Consider the following 16,454-nt stretch of genomic DNA (forward strand, 5'->3'; position numbering starts at 1 on the left):
AGGAGTGGTAGTAAACTGTATGAATGGCAGGTTATTGTCAGCCAGATAACCATCTTTGGTTTCCTTTACTCTGTCCAAGTGGTCAGTACCAATCCAAGTAAGATTGATGATATTAAACAAATGGTGACCCCCACAGGATAGAAGGAACTTGCAACATTGCTTTGGATTTTTAATTTCCTCTCGCTATCAATTCCCAACTTTGTGGCCCAAGTGTTTCCATTGAGTGATTTGCTCAAGAAGGAAGTCCCCTATGTGTGGAAAGATGACCACAAATACATCTGCAATTCTTTCAAATCAGGTTCTATTGCAAAATCTTGCCCATAGTAATGCTACAATGTAAGGAAAGCCGCGGTTTTCAAAGTGGATCGCTAAGACCTGGGCACGTATCATTTGCAAGATGAGAAACGCGGTGGCTCAGTGCCTAAACAGCATCAGGGACCTGAGTTCGATTTCAGCCTCGGTTGATTGTCTGTGTGGAGTTTGCACATTCTCCCTGTGTCTGCGTGGGTTTCCTCCCATAGTCCAAAAATGTGCAGGTTAGGTGGATTGGCCATGCTAAATTACCAAATGTGTTCTGGAATGTGCTCGCTGGGTGGATTAACTGGGAAATGTAGGATTACAGGGATGGGGTTGGAGAGTAGGTCTGGGTGGTATGCTCTTCTGAGAGTCAGTGTGGACTTGATGAGCCAAATGTCTGCTTCCATGCTTATGGATTCTGCGATTCTAAAGTCAAATGCCATCTGCGTAGATTATCCAAGCCCCACAAAGACCAAAATGTTCCTCCTGAACATTGATGCTCCAGACTACAAAGTTGAAGACATTTTCACTGTTGATTTTGCATTTGCAATTAGCAGCTGTTGAAGATGATGAATTACAAGAGTTATAAATTATCATTATCTGTGGATATCCTGGCAATATTGAAGAAGTATCTGAGCAGATTTGTTCATTCTGTATGCCCAGAGACAAACTTGGTATGTCACAATTAGTAATTTTTAATGGCAAACAAGTCCTAATGCCTAAAGCATTACCTTAGATACCGTGTTCATGTTTCACAGGATATCCAGGTATTGAACATAAAGGGAAGGCTTTTGGCTCGGGATGAATTAAAATATCAATGACTTGTGAACACATACAGGATATGCCAAGTACATTGATGCAGCAGTAGAGGGGCCCTTTACGTGCACAATATGTTCCACCCACTCCTTGGAGTAGCAACAGCCATATTCACAGTGCATGGGGGACATTACATCCTTATTTCTCTAAATTTCCCATTGTTAGATAACTTTAGTGACACAATAAGTATGACTGATGCTGTCATGGCCAGCACAATTTTCAGTGTGTTCACCGTCCTAGAAAGATGGTGTCTGACAATGATCCACAGTACACTGCCAAACCAATTCAAGATGTGTACGAAATCAGAAGTGATCCATTTCACATCATCACCCCACTCTACCAAAATGTGAGGTACGTACTATCAAGTCATTAAGTGTTCAGCAACAAAACAAGAATTTCGCATTGTATCGCTGCATTTTGGTGCAACACCAAAGGTGACAAGAATGCCATCCTAAACACAAACTCCATGCTTGAAAGGAAATTGTCAGTGACTGTGCCTAGCAATCAAATTCCCAACCATTCTGAGACACAGGCATTTTTCATGAAAGACACCAGAGAATGAAAACGAAACACAATGAACAAATATATAGAGAATGCCCAAAACTGTGGATCTGGCTAAAGAATGTGAGACAGGCATTCAAATACTTGGGTACTAGAAAGGGTTGCTTGAATATGTAACAATCCAGATCGTACAAAGCCATTGTTTATTATGGTGCTACATTATTAAGGAATAGAAACCAGCTCAGACCAATGTACAGCAAATTCCTCATTTACAGATTGAGGAAGAACTTGACGATGATGATTGACTGGTGACGTTGACTTACGGCAATGAGTAGCAACACAAACAAATGCAACCTAGTTACACCAGTATGAAATCACCAGATTAGGACAAGTTATGAAACCTTCAAAATATTATATTAAAGTTTGAAATTTTAGTCTTGCTGATTCTGTTGTACCTATTTGCATTATCATTGATATCATTAACCTTTTTGCAACCATATTTGTTTGGAATAATTTTTTATCTTTGGGAAAAGGGGGCTGTTGTTATATCTTGTATTCAGTATGTCAGCATAACTTGAAGAGATGTACTCATGATCTCATCACCATATCACAGCACATGACATGAAGATAGAAAGGTCTCATACTCCATCTTACTGAAATCACTTAAAGCATGACACACTATTGGAAGCATGGTGCTCTGTCTGACTTATCAGCACAACACTAGCCCAGAGATTATCTTTAATGGAAAGATAGCAGAGTTAACATTGCGGGTCCAGTGACTGAAAAATAGCAGTCGTTCTGAAGAAGGGTCACTGGACCTGAAACTTTAACTCTACATTCTCTCTACAGCTGCTACCAGATCTGAGTATTTCCAGCAATTTCTGTTTTTGCTTCTTATGTCTAGCGTCGACAGTTCTTAGGTATTGTTTTTGGATTAGTGCACTATATATTTCTTGTTTAAAAACACTGCTGATTTATCAACATAGTTTTCATATTGGTGTATGTACAGAACAAAAAAAACACAGTTGGAATCCTATCACCTGGGTGCACAGCTGCACATAAGTGGCCAGTCCACAGAACGTAATTGAAACGTTTGCAATGTTGAAACCACATCCTTCTCACCACACTATATTCACTCGCCACCTCTGCTACCTGCAGCCAAGATTGTTTGGTCTCTCTGGCTTGATTAAGGCAGGTATCTTTTACCTGCTCACTGTTGAAACGAGGTGAGATTGGATTGATAGTTTTCTCTGTGTCATATGGAATAATGTTCAATATCAATAATTGAAGGTACTTCTGAAGTGGACTGTATATTCTCCAAGCTTCTCAAGAGGATTTAACTGTTTATTTGTAGAGCATGTTTCACTTCCTCTTGCACAATAGGCAAGTTCAGTTAAAGTATTCAAGAAGGCTTAATATGATTAGTTAAATAGAAACAAAGTTCAGGGTTATGGGAAAAGGAGATTGGCACAAAGTTAAAATGCTCAGAGAGTCAGTGCCTAGATGATGGGTTAAATAGCTTCTATCTACACTTTAATAATTTTGTGAGGAACGAGATGTGAATAAAAGGGATAATTAATAAGACATATATGACTAAAGATTTAAGGAATTATTTCAAAAAGCATAATTCTTTTCAGAAGACTTGTTTTGGACAGAAAGCAAAATTGGGAGGAAATCTGATCAAAATAACTATATTTCTACAAACTGTCCAAGATTGTAGGTATTAGGCAATGTTGAAAATTTTACTTTAGTTTTTAAATGTCCTATATATTATCAAACATTATTCATCTGTGTGTTTTAATGAGCTGCATGCAATAACAGAAGATGAAAGGAATTTCTTTTCTATCTTTTGTCATTTCTTTCTGCCAATAAGTAAAGAATAGTTCCTTGTAAAGTAACAGGAAATGTTGTATTTCTCTGTATTCTTACTGGGTGGTGAGTTTGAATGATTGAAGTGGCATATCTGAATATGTTGCTTGTACTTTGATAGCAATGTTCTATCACGAACTAACACTGTGAGTGGGTTTTGAAATTTAGTTTATGGTATCTTTGCTCTTTCCTTACAGCAAGTCCCCATGCGACAGCCTCAACTCTACATTTTCCAACGTCTCCCATCATCCAGCAGCCAGGTCCTTATTTCTCGCACACAGCCATCCGCTACCATCCACACCCTAGTCAGGAAACCCTGAAGGAGTTTGTCCAACTGGTCTGCCCTGACACCAGCCAGCAGTCAGGACAGGTGGGGTTCCTAAATGTAAGGCCACTTTTTACTTCTTGTGTTGGTAGTCAGATAATTAGATATTGCCTTCTAGCTGTTATGCACTCTGCATTATTAGAAGCTTGTAAATCAATGTTATGTGTTCACTTTAATCATGGCTGGTGAAACTGTAAGTTTCAAATCATTAAGTGGGTGTGCAATGAAACATTAATAAATGTAAGTTTATCTCTCTCAGTTTCATGATTTGGGCTTTTAAAAGTCCTAGGATTTTATCTATTTTCATTTTGTATGTTCATGCAAATGTATAATATGCTTTTAATACAGTTTGCTTTTCCATTGACATTAGGTATCAGAGTCAACAGTCTTTCATAATTCATTTTAAAAAATCTGAAATAACATGCAAAAAAAGAAAGCCTGGTAAATTTAATCCAGTATCACCACGTAGAGATCTAATCCCTTGTATGGCTATGTTGTGGTTCATCAAAAGATTGAGGAGACCATTTGTTGTACAGTAAAGATTCTCGACATAAAAACAATTCTGCAGATTTTCTTAACTTCTAAAATTGAAAACAGAAACAGTAATACAGTCAGCCACTCTGAGTTTTGACTGAAATACATACATTAAGTTTAGGGTTATGAAAATACTGCACCTTTCCTGTCATTTTTCACAGTGTAAGTTTTGGCAGATGCACTCCTCCTGTGATGAAATAAGCAGCCTTCCTAGATTATTGCTTATAGCTGGGTGCCAGGAGACATGTAACAGTAGATAGGGAATGACTTCACTTCTTCCTCCCAGGGCAGATGCATCCTCACATCAATGTTGCCGAGAACAAGCACTTCACTTTTTTGAGACTAAGGAATCAGCTCACAGACTTGTATCCGAGGAAGATAATTCTCAAAATCAAAGGGACATTTTTAATTGCAAAAGCTAGAACAGCCAGCAAAAACGCTAGTGTGACACTGAAATGTTGCTGATGTGCATTTACAAAGATCCAAAATGTCACAGAGAAAAAGCAGTCTTAATTTCCAATACAAACCTTTTGTCAGATGTTCTTTCAAACATATCTTTATCCAGCTATTGGACATACAGCAAGGTAGATGTGGCTAATGCATTTTTTAAAATATATCTTTAAGTTAGCTGGGGCAAATTCAGCAAAATTTTCGACAGACTAAAATTATATCCTTTAGCTATCCTGCATTGCATAATCTAGAGCTTTAGATGTACTTTGGACATTTAAAGTCACACAAAAGCACTCTGAAGCACTGTGGGTAGAATTAAATTACTAGGGCTGCACTGATTGAGGCATGGTAGAGCAAGTATCTGTCTTTAGATGTGAAATTCAGTCATGAGGGATGATCAGAAAAAGGAATTGAAGTGAGGTAGGGGTAGCCCCTAAAGGGAAACTGCAACTCGGGGAGATTTGAGAAGGAGGATTGATAGCCAGCTGGTGAGTTGGAGCAGGAAATGTACCCAGTGCGTACAATGGTAATTTGAGTAGTGCATTCAATAACATATTGTTCATTGCTATATATGAAAATTGCTCTGAAACATCACCATTATGATTTGCTAATAGAAACTATTTTTTACTTTTTGTGCTAGGGATTCTAGCATTGATGGAAATAGTGCTCATGGCAAAGTTAGAATAGAAGCCTAGTGTGGGAGGAAACTGGGAAGTCAAATTATTTATAAGGTACTTGTTACTGGATCTACTGTATACATGAATTTGAGGTGAAATGCAGTTCTCACAAGCAGACATATTAGCAATGATAGCAAACTGTCAGTTGTGAGCACAGCTACAAAGTCAACTCTGTTGTGGGTGCGGATGGCAGCAAGTAAACCTCAGGGACAGGAGTACAGCAAAATTCTCTCAGATAGAAAAGGCAGTGAAAACTGCATTCTTTGCGTCAAGCTTTTGTTATAGATCTGTCTGCATTTGCATCAGCATATCAGAAGTTTCAGAGCATATCAATGCTTGATTTCAGCATCAGGGTCCGATGTGACACACTGGGCCACAGATATTAATGGACAGTCATTTTGCAATTTTGGATATGTGCTAGATCCAATGGGAAAATGCTAACAAATCCAAATTTAGTAGTCACTTCTGGAGAGATGGTGTTTATAGTGGTAATGTCACTGGCAAAGTAATCAGAGGCCAGTGTTACTGCTCCAGCAGCATGGGTTCAGATGGCAACTGGTGAAACTTTTTACAGAAAGCATTTAGCAGGTATTGTGCCATAATGGAGATCATCATGTAGGGGGTAGCATAGTTGGATGAATAGAAGTTTGGCCGGCTGCCAGATTACAAAGCATGCATAAAAAAAGTTTTGTCTGACTGTTAGTATGAGAGGGGTATGGTCGCACAGCCTGGGTCTTTTTTTTTACAGTTTACATTGATCACAAGATATGGGAATCAAAGGCAAGCTACCTAATATGTTGTGAAGAGGATATAAGGAATTGACAAACCATTGTAGGTTGGTTGAGTAAGTGGACAAAACTTTGGAAGATGGAGTAATTTTCGGAAAAAATCAAGTTGTGTACTTCACAGGAATAAAAAAAGCAGGGTATTATATAAAAGGTGTGAATGGGCAGGCAAGTTAAGTTGAGGCAGAAACTCAACAATGATCGTCTTCTTAGTAAGCACGCTCATGTGACCATAGAGTTGTCTTCTGCTCTTCTTTGTTATCTTACCAATTACTTCCTTTAGTGATCAAGCCCTTTCACCAATTCTTTCTAAGTTTCATTACGTCGTAAAGGAGACTTTTCTTCGTCTATCATATCAGCACAACCACTAGTTCTGTCCTCTTCAGCCAGCCTAGTACAGAGCACATAGAAAGGAGGACTTCCGTTGTACAATTACAGTTCAGTCTAACCTGGATAAAATAAAACAATTGGCTGGAGCCAACTGGTCTTGCACTGTAACTGAGCAACTCTGTGGATCTACTTAATATTGAAATGGGAAAGTCCATGCAGAATTGTGGCAGACTTGGTGACGACTGTGTGTTATGGTTCCGAATCTGCATGAGGGTAATTAGTATATTATTGCTTTTACATAATTTATCTTTCTACAAAGCACAGTAATGACTTAACTCATACTTTTAAGCACCCAAGTAAATTTGTTTAAATGTAAATGTCAACCTCCCTGGTATTTCACTGTCACTTGGTGTCTGCCTTTGCTGCTGACTCAGTGCTTTTAGGCAAAACCTCTGAAGAGGATATTCCAACTCTCTGAGGCATAAAGGTCAGTGGATAAGTGACTGTTTCTGTTTTGTTGACAAAGAAAATAAGTCTCCATTGTCTGTTTGAATTGCATATTATTGAAGCAATTTGTTCATTTCTATGCGTGCATAGGTGGATGGATGCAAAAACATAAATACTTTTGTACAATTTTAAAGTTGGTTACATATAATCAGAACACCTAATTTATCTGCAACTTTCTAACAGACTACTTGCAGTTTGAATCATAACAGATATATGAAACACATTATACTTGAGACATTATTCTACACAAACACGCTTTCAGATATTCCAGACGACACAGGAGTGAATAATGTCTGCAGTGAGTTAGAAGATACATACTTGTCTAGACATCAAATCAATACAGTAACATTTATGCTTGAGTATTCATTTGCTCAGCTCATCTGAAAACTCTTGAATTATTGAATACTATGTGCACGTTCGATATTGTAAAAAACAAGCAGGTTAGCCTGAGATTTCCACAAGCAGGAAACCCGCTTCACTGCAGAGATTTTCATTATAGAAGTAGAACTGCTGATGGATTGTGACCTAAACAATCTTATTCATCAGGATAGATTTCCAATGGAGCATGCAGTTTGACTAGAAATGACGAAAAAGGTTGGAGAAAAATTGCTTGCTCCGAAATACTAACCCAGAATTTCCAGAGCTTCTCTAACACAACACATAAGTAAAGTAGGTGTGACATTGAATTGCTAGCCTCCTGTCTCACTGAGTATGGGGCCTGACTAGAGTTAGTATCAAGATCCTCCAAGAATCCAACCTTAGGGAACTCAAAAATATTCAATGATATAAATAGTTGTACTGAGGATCTCCTCCTCATGTTCCACTTCACAACACAACTCTAACACACATCCCAGGAGAAAGTGAGAACTGCAAATGCTAGAGATCAGAGTCGAAGAATGTGGTGCTGGAAAAGCACAGCTGGTCAGGCAGCATCTGAGGAGCAGGAGAGTCAATGTTTCTAGCATAAACCCTTCATCATGAAGGTGCTGAGAGATGAATGGGAGGGAAGTGGGACTGGGAGGAAGCTGGCAATGCAAAAGGTAGAAAAAGGTGGAGGTAAAGGTGATAGGTCAGAGAGGAGGGTGGAGCAGATAGGTGGGAAGGAAGATGGGCAGGTAGGACAGTTCAAGAGGGTAGTGCCGAGTTGGAAGGTTGGATCTGGTGTAAGATGTAATCTGAACGTCCACGAACGTCATCTACTGTGTCCATTGCTCTCGATGTAGTCTCTTCTATATTGGGAAGACAGGACACCAACTTACGGAATGGTTCAGAGAACATGTCTGGGACACACGCATGAAACAACCCCACCACCCTACACTTTATCTCCCCGTCCCTCCACCGCCAAACTCTCGCCACCCAATACCTGGAGGAAGAATGCCTCATCTTCTGCCTTTGGGACCTTCCAAGCACATGGGATCAACGTGGATTTCACCAGTTGCCTCATTGCCCCTTGCCCCACCTTATTCCAGGGCCAACCTTCCAACTTGGCACTGCCCTCTTGAACTGTCCTACCTGTCCATCTTCCTGCCCACCTGTCTGCTCCACCCTCCTCTCCGATCTATCACCTTCATCTACCTATTGCATTCCCAGCTACCTTCCCCACTACCCCACCCACCTTCCATTTATCTCTGAGCCCCATCATTCCTGATGAAGGGCTTATGCTCAAAACTTCGACTCTCCTGCTCCTCGGATGCTGCCTGACCGGCTGTGTTTTTTCCAGCACCACACTCTTTGCCTCTAACACAATATCTCACCAAGTCTGCATCAAGGTGTACATTATTCTTCTCAGGGACAATGCACTTCCATGATGCTATGCCAATCAAGCACCCAGCATGAGGATGGGGAAGCAGGAGAGGATCTCAAAAACAATAACAAATTGCACTTATTTATAGTGTATTTAATATAAATGAAACATCCAAAGGCAGTTTTTTTATGAAACAAATTTACATGGGGTATGGGGATCACTGGCAAGGTCACAATTTGTTTTGTGTCCATAATTACCCTCTATTATTTGCTTAGGCTGTTTTCAGAGCACAGTTAAGAGTCAACAACATTGTTGTGGGTCTGGAGTCACATGTAGGCCACACCAAATAAAGATGTCAGATTTCCATTCCCAAAGGATATTAGTGAACCAAATGGGTTTTTACAACCATGGTTGTATAGTTCCCATTATATCAACTCTTAGTTCCGGATTTTATTGAATTCATGTAGGAAACAGATCCCGTGTGGGGTAGTCTCATTCTAGTCTGTGTGGTTAATCTCCCAAGGTATTTCTTACATAAAATAAAGGCCACTGTAGTAATTTTGAAATAGCAAATCATAAGGCAAGTAGGGGAGATAAACAGAGTTGGCTGGAGCATGAGACATTTTCTGTGCTGTTGACTGAGGGGCTAAATTATGCCGAAAAATGAAATACAGGCCTTCCACTATTGGAAGCTAAGTAAGATTATAAAAGAGTTTGCCATTATACGTGAGGATGCAAACATTTATAATGTAACAGGTTGGCATAAACAAGGAACATAAATGAGACGATAAGCTGTGTGAAGTTGTCCAGAGGGCAGTGGAGGCCCAGTCTCTGGATTCTTTTAAGAAAGAATTGGATAGAGCTCTTAAAGATAGTGGAGTCAAGGGGTATGGAGATAAGGCTGGAACAGGATACTGATTAGGAATGATCAGCCATGATCATATTGAATGGCGGTGCAGGCTCGAAGGGCAGAATGGCCTACTCCTGCATCTATTGTCTATTGTCTATAATCAAATATTTCATCCAGATTCTGGATGTTTCCTTTGACAGGTCATATGAATATATTAATTAAGAGCTAGGATAAACCACTTAGCCCTTGAAGCCTACTTGATTCGTCAATAAAATGATGCTGATTTGATTGAGGCCTCAACCTCAGGTTGAGTGAGTGAACAAATGTGCCGTTATCCACTTTGGTAGCAAAAACAGGGCAGAATATTATCTGAATGGCAATAAATTGGGAAAGGGGAATGTGCAGTGAATCCTGTGTGTCCTTGTGCATCAGCTTCTAAATGTAAGGGTGTCAGTACAGCATGTGGTGAAGGAGACAAATGTTATGCTGGTCATCATTGCACGAGAATTCGAGTGCGGAGCGGAGATATAAGGCTGCAATTGGACAGGGTCTTGGTGAAATCGTGCCAGGAGTATTGTGTGCATTATTGGTCTCCTTGTATGAGGAAGGATGTTTTGCCTAGAAAGTGACGTAAAGAAGGTTTGCCAGATCGATTCCTAGGATGGCAAGACTGACATCTGAAGAGAGATTAGATCAATTAGGACAATATTCACTGGAGTTTAGAACAATGAAGGGGGAATCTCATAGAAACTTAGGAAATTCTAACACAACTCTACAAAGTAAATACAAAAAGGATGTTCTTGATAACCTGGATGTCCAGAACTAGGGGTCACGGTTTAGAGATACCAAAGAGGTCCTTTAGGACTGAGATGACTTCACCCATAAATTAGCGAGCCCATGGAATTTTCTGCCACAGAAAGCATTTAAGGCCAAAACATTAAATGCTTTCAAGAAGTTAAATATAATTCTTAGTATTAAAGGGATCAAATGGTTTAGGAGCAAGCAGGAACAGGGTATTGAGTTAAATGATCAGCCATGATCAGAGGGATGGTAGAGTATGTTTCTAGCTCCTACTTTATATAATTGGTACAGATATTGTCATTGAGAATGCAGACATTAATACTGATTGACAGTTAATAGCCAGACTTGGTTTTAAAATTTAAACCAGATAGGTTGACTCTGAATGGTCAGGGTATTTCCCTGAGAAATAAACCATTGAGCAAATGTCACCGATTTTGTTGAATTGAATTAGATGCATTGCATGTACATATTCTCTCTGCTTGCAAATAATGCACTTGACATCCAGAGTTATCCAGAAAATATTGTCCAATTACAAAATCACATCTAATGTCAGACATTGTGTTGCAAATGCTGCATGTGTGGTGGATCAGAACATTGTTAGTTGCAGACATACAAGTAATATACTGCTGATATGATCTGTCAGTTTATGGGATTTACAGCCGATGTACCTGGCATCACAATGACACTGAAATTCATGCACCACATTGTCCATCTGTGTGACAAGCCAACATCTTTTCATTTTGACAGCAGTATCCTGTTACTGGTGAACACCATGCAGCATGAAACAGCTGTTTATCAAATTATAAAGATAAATTGCCCATTCAAGGTAACCTGGAGTAGACTGAGTACTTTTCAGGACCAAGAGTGGCTGCTTTAGGACTGTCCATAAGTTTGTGAGATGTATATCAGAAAGGATCCAATTAGGCAGCCAAAGATGGCTTTGATACATTTTATTTCAGCATCAAGTTTGCAGAATGAAGAAATGGCTCAGACCCTGTTTACGAGGTTTCTGGGAAAGCCAATCTTACAGCATGTGGAACTGTAGGAATCTCAATGTCTGTACTGACAAGTGAAGGTAGGTTTGTAATAGAAGTTCCCCTGGAGAATTTCTCAACAAGAAAATTGAGGAAAGGGAGCTCACTTGACTCAAATATGAAATTGAGTGCAGGATGGAGTTTGTTAAGACCAAAAAGCAAACTCCAACATGCAGCAGCAGATTCAAATATAGCAAATGTATCATCACGATACTGGAAGTATGCAAGAGGTCGGAAATTAGGTGTCATTTCATTGAAGATGAATTTCTCATGGAATCCAGTGAAATTGTTTGTAGGATATGAGCCCAGCAGAGATCCCATAGCAACATTATCCATTTGGGGATTTGTGGAATCATTGAAACTGAACTCAACTGTGTCAGTTGCTGAGTTCATAAGTTCAATGAATACTGACTCAAGCAATGGTGGTGGATCTAGGTTACTATGATATAGTTTTGCAGTACAGATGTCCAAAGCTTCTATAAGTGGTACATTGGAACAAGCAGTTTCAACAGAGCACACAGAAACTGCAAGGCTATCAATGTGCAAATCCTTTGTGGTCTTCATAAATGTGAAGTATGTAAATATCATTGTTTGCTTAAAACAGGTTGTAGCAATTCACCCAACCATTTTGGCTAGTTCATGTTATGCAGAACTGATCATAGATTAGAAAGGACATGAAAAGATACCACTACTTTGATTCCGGAGTACATACATGGATGCAGTCAGCCATATGGATGAATCTTATCATATATGCAACTTGGTAGTGCATTCTGCTTACACAAGACCAGCAAATGCTTTTTCAGTTTTCATTTTACTAAGGCCATCAGGTCATTATTAATGGATACGAATTTGGACCTGTTGTTAAGAATGACGTGTATTTGGTGGATATGGTTACACTGTTAAGGATGATATTCTCATCCCTCTGTTGCTTTAATGATTTGTATATCCTGGTTGGCACTAAGGTCTCACAATGCAAACTGGCATTCACATTGCATTTAAAAATCAGACAAGTCATTTGGAATGCTGCAATATTCATGTACTAGATCAGCTAGACAGACTTGCAAGGATTGGTGTCTTTGAAGGACACTGGTTGTGGCAGCATACCTTAGAGTAGAGGAATTCAAGCGAAGCAAATATCTCTTCCCATTGATGACATAAAGGCACACCAAAATTGAAGACAAACTCTTTGCTTTAAGACAGTCCATGATCAGAGAGAGGCATCATGAATTGCTTTGCTTCTGCTTTTGTGAATTTATTGTGTTTTAAGCACATGTTGTTTATGGTGCGGTCATCTATTGAAGCAAGATCTCAGCATAAATAAAGATTAAACCAATCCTCACTGTTAATTGGCAATCAACATAATGATGTACTATCGCCTTTAATAATCAGAGTCCACTCCTCAACCAATCAGCATTCTCCTCTCATACAATATTGATGTTGATATTGTATTCTTGTGAATGTCCTACTGCGGGAAAGATGAAAAGCTTTGACAAAATGTAACTTCTTTCAGAAATGCTTATGTTCAGTTCATGCATTTAGACAGCAAGGAGTGATGATGAGCCCCAGCTACAGAAGATAGTTTTGATCGTTCAGTTCCATTATAGCAGGTTCTTTCGGGTAACATTTTCAGAGACCATTGAATACTTTAAACTGAAAGCAAATGCCACTGTTCAGATTTTATTTATTTACTTGCATTTTGCTTTGCCAATGATGAAACAGAATGTTGAATCGTTTGTGATATCATGTAAGTTGTGGCATTCTGTAATGGAATATTTCAACTACGTGGTTGCAATCAATAATGTCTTGCACTTTCAGAAATTCTACCATTCTAAAATTGCAGAACTGTATCAGAGTGCTGTTGGTGTCCATGGCAATCAGATGAAATCTGATGCTCACATAAATAGTGTGTCAGTGACCTATTTCACACTCTTCACACTGCCGATTGGTTTTGCTATGTTCTGAATGGGCATTTGAAGTTATCCCAATACAATTAAATTGAGTAGACAATTGTTAGTGTGACTGCAAGTTTATTTGCAGCTTAAAATATAACTCTACTGGCAGATTGCAGCTTGTGTAATCTTGTGTCAGGGTGTTCCACTTGTCTAAAGTATAGCCTGCCGTACCTGGGCATCCATTGCATGTTTCTGCTCTTTTTGAGAAAAGCAACAATACAGTAACCCTCTCAGGACTTCAGCAAGAAAGTCAAGGGCTTGAGTTAAAGGAGATGGGGTAAAGAACCACCTTCCCACCCCACCATAACGAAAGTTGCAGTGATGGTGCATACTTTTTTTTGCAGTTTTATTTCTCACCTTTTTAAACTGATTTTCATTCATAGCTCAACCCATAAAGAACTTAAACAGCACTCTTACAGGATATGTAAAGCAGATGGCATGATATGGATGGGAAATAGAGTTATAGTGTACCTACATCATTGTGCACTGCCTTAGCTGCTTCTATTGGAAAACTGACAGGGACTCTCTGAACTAATAGAAATCCTAATGGAAAATTCAGACAAGAGGTAGAATAGCTCTGGTTCATTCTGAACAAATCTCCAAATAGTTTCTGATCAGAAATGCTGACTGGACACTATATCTCTGATCAGAAAATCCAGGCTGTGTATCTTTGCTCATCATAAAGAGAGCACAAAGGTGAGGTTCACTAATTAATAAATAAAAGAATGAGAAATATTTCATGAAAGCACTCTCAGCTGAACTGTGCTGTGAAGTCCTGCAACAACTATTGCCAGATATTACTGGATATAGTGAAACCAGAATCAGAAGTGGGTAATACAGTCACATAGATTATAAGTGGTAAGCAAATAAAAAGAAGAAACTGCCCAGAGGGTGGATCAACAACAGTTGTAATGGATATTGAACCCCATAAAGGAAACAATAAATTAAGAGATTGAGGATCATCAGAGGAACTCTCTTATTTTTAGGGTGGTTTCTGATCCTGCTGGGAGTGAATGTCACGACTTTTAACATTATGCTTCAGCAAATATCAAAAGGACTCATTTACATTGGCACTCATTGCTGCAAAGAGAGTATATCTGAAGCTTTGATTTTGCACAGACCACCAATATACTCAGCAGAACAAACTATAATCAGTATGAAAAGGAGTATAGTTGTCCCTCATGGATTGTTTTCTCAAGTCAAGGAACATCATTATAAGCTTATGTGTCTGCACACTGCCAGCAATTCCTTGGCTATATAAACCTGAAAACAATATAATTCCAAGAATATGCAAATAGTTTATTACCATTGTCAGAAAGTTATGCATGTTAGTGCGTGCTTTCTTGGGAATATACCTAATTTCGTTCTGAGACAATTCAACACTTCAACAATTCTATAACGACCAAGGGAAAGAAGATTGATAGTTAAGTTATGTTGTGCAGCCATGCCTAATGCATAAACTCCATATACCAGCAGAAGACAAATTCATAAACACATGCACAAACAAGGAGCCTCATGGGGAAAGCATTTGGAAAGTCTATTAGTGCTTCACATAATTGCATAGATCAAATGACCCATCCCTACAGTATTCCACAGAGCTAGTGGACAAAACTGGGGCACTGTTACATGTGGCATAATATAGACCTAATCAAGAGGACCATAAAAGGAGCCAGGAACAACATATATCTATTGCAGCCAAGAAGTCAGTCATGCACTGAAGCTTTGACTTTTCTCTAATTGCCCAATATAAATTTCCATTGGGTGTCATGAACTTGAAGGATTGTTTCTTGGAGTTGGTTATGATTTTTCAGATTCTTGAAGAGGGGAAGATAAAATTTGTTTCAAAAAGCAAAATGTAAAAAGTTACATGGAGAAATGGAAAGCAAACTGCTATTAGATTAGATTACTTACAGTGTGGAAACAGGCCCTTCGGCCCAACAAGTCCACACCGCCCCGCCGAAGCGCAACCCACCCATACCCCTACATCTACCCCTTACCTAACACTACGGGCAATTTAGCATGGCCAATTCACCTGACCTGCACATCTTTGGACTGTGGGAGGAAACCGGAGCACCCGAAGGAAACCCATGCAGACATGGGGAGAACATGCAAACTCCACACAGTCAGTCGCCTGAGGCGGGAATTGAACCCGGGTCTCTGGCGCTGTGAGGCAGCAGTGCTAACCACTGTGCCACCGTGCCGCCCATACTGTCTTGTATCATAACTGTTGATTATTATTACGAAACACATTGATGTAAAAGTTTTCTTCAGCAACAGCACAATGAGCAAAACCAAATCAGCCAGTGCTACACCTGCCCCATTTCTCAGTAGGCTAATTCTACTTAAGATTGTGAAAAGTCAAAGGTAAAAGCACACTCCAGGTATGTCTTCTGTATTAAGAAAGCATTGTTATTTTATCTTGAACCACATTGCCTTGTAATTGAAACTTCTTCCATAGCTTCTGCCATGTTCAGGAAATGATTGACTCAGCAATGAGGTATTGCCAGGTTTCCTGAAGTCATCATAGGAATCCTCCATGAACAAACATTGAGACCTATGTTATGAATCTGAATTGTAATCAATTGTAACCCTCTTGATGTTGATAATGTGTGGAATTCAGTTAAGGTAATGCTATTGAATGTCAAGGAGCAATGGTTGGATTCTCACTTCTTTAAGACAGTCTTTGCCTGACAATTGTGTGCCACATGTAACAGTGCCCCAATTTTGTCCACTAGCTCTGTGGACCACTCATCATCTTAAGCCTGGATGTTGTCCTGGCCTAGCTGCATGTAGGCTCCTTCAGTGTCTGAGGAATCATGAATTGTTCTCAGCGTTATATAATCATCAGCGAACATCCCACTTTTCACTCTCCAATGGAAGGAATGTCATTGACGAAGCAGCTGAAGATGGTTGGCCTGAGGAACTCATGCAGAGAAGTCCTGACACTGAAATGCTTGTTCACCAACAATCAAAACCATCTTG

The 16,454-nt window shown here is 39.4% G+C and overlaps 1 protein-coding gene across 9 annotated transcripts in view; it reads left to right on the plus strand.

Annotated features, from left to right (window-relative positions):
* The window catches only part of nfia (nuclear factor I/A), a 732,272-nt gene that overhangs the window by 642,205 nt on the left and 73,613 nt on the right, over nt 1–16,454 (plus strand). For all 9 annotated transcript variants that reach the window (XR_011961149.1, XR_011961150.1, XR_011961147.1 and 6 more), the window contains one exon: nt 3,681–3,868. Coding sequence is in view for 3 of the 9 variants with exons in the window: in XM_072574236.1 (XP_072430337.1) it covers nt 3,681–3,868 (188 nt within the window). In the remaining 6 variants the exon portion in view is untranslated. The remainder of the gene's footprint in view (nt 1–3,680; nt 3,869–16,454) is intronic.

The sequence above is a fragment of the Chiloscyllium punctatum genome, chromosome 7 (genome assembly GCF_047496795.1).
Source record: "Chiloscyllium punctatum isolate Juve2018m chromosome 7, sChiPun1.3, whole genome shotgun sequence".
NCBI classification, from domain to species: Eukaryota; Metazoa; Chordata; class Chondrichthyes; order Orectolobiformes; family Hemiscylliidae; genus Chiloscyllium; species Chiloscyllium punctatum.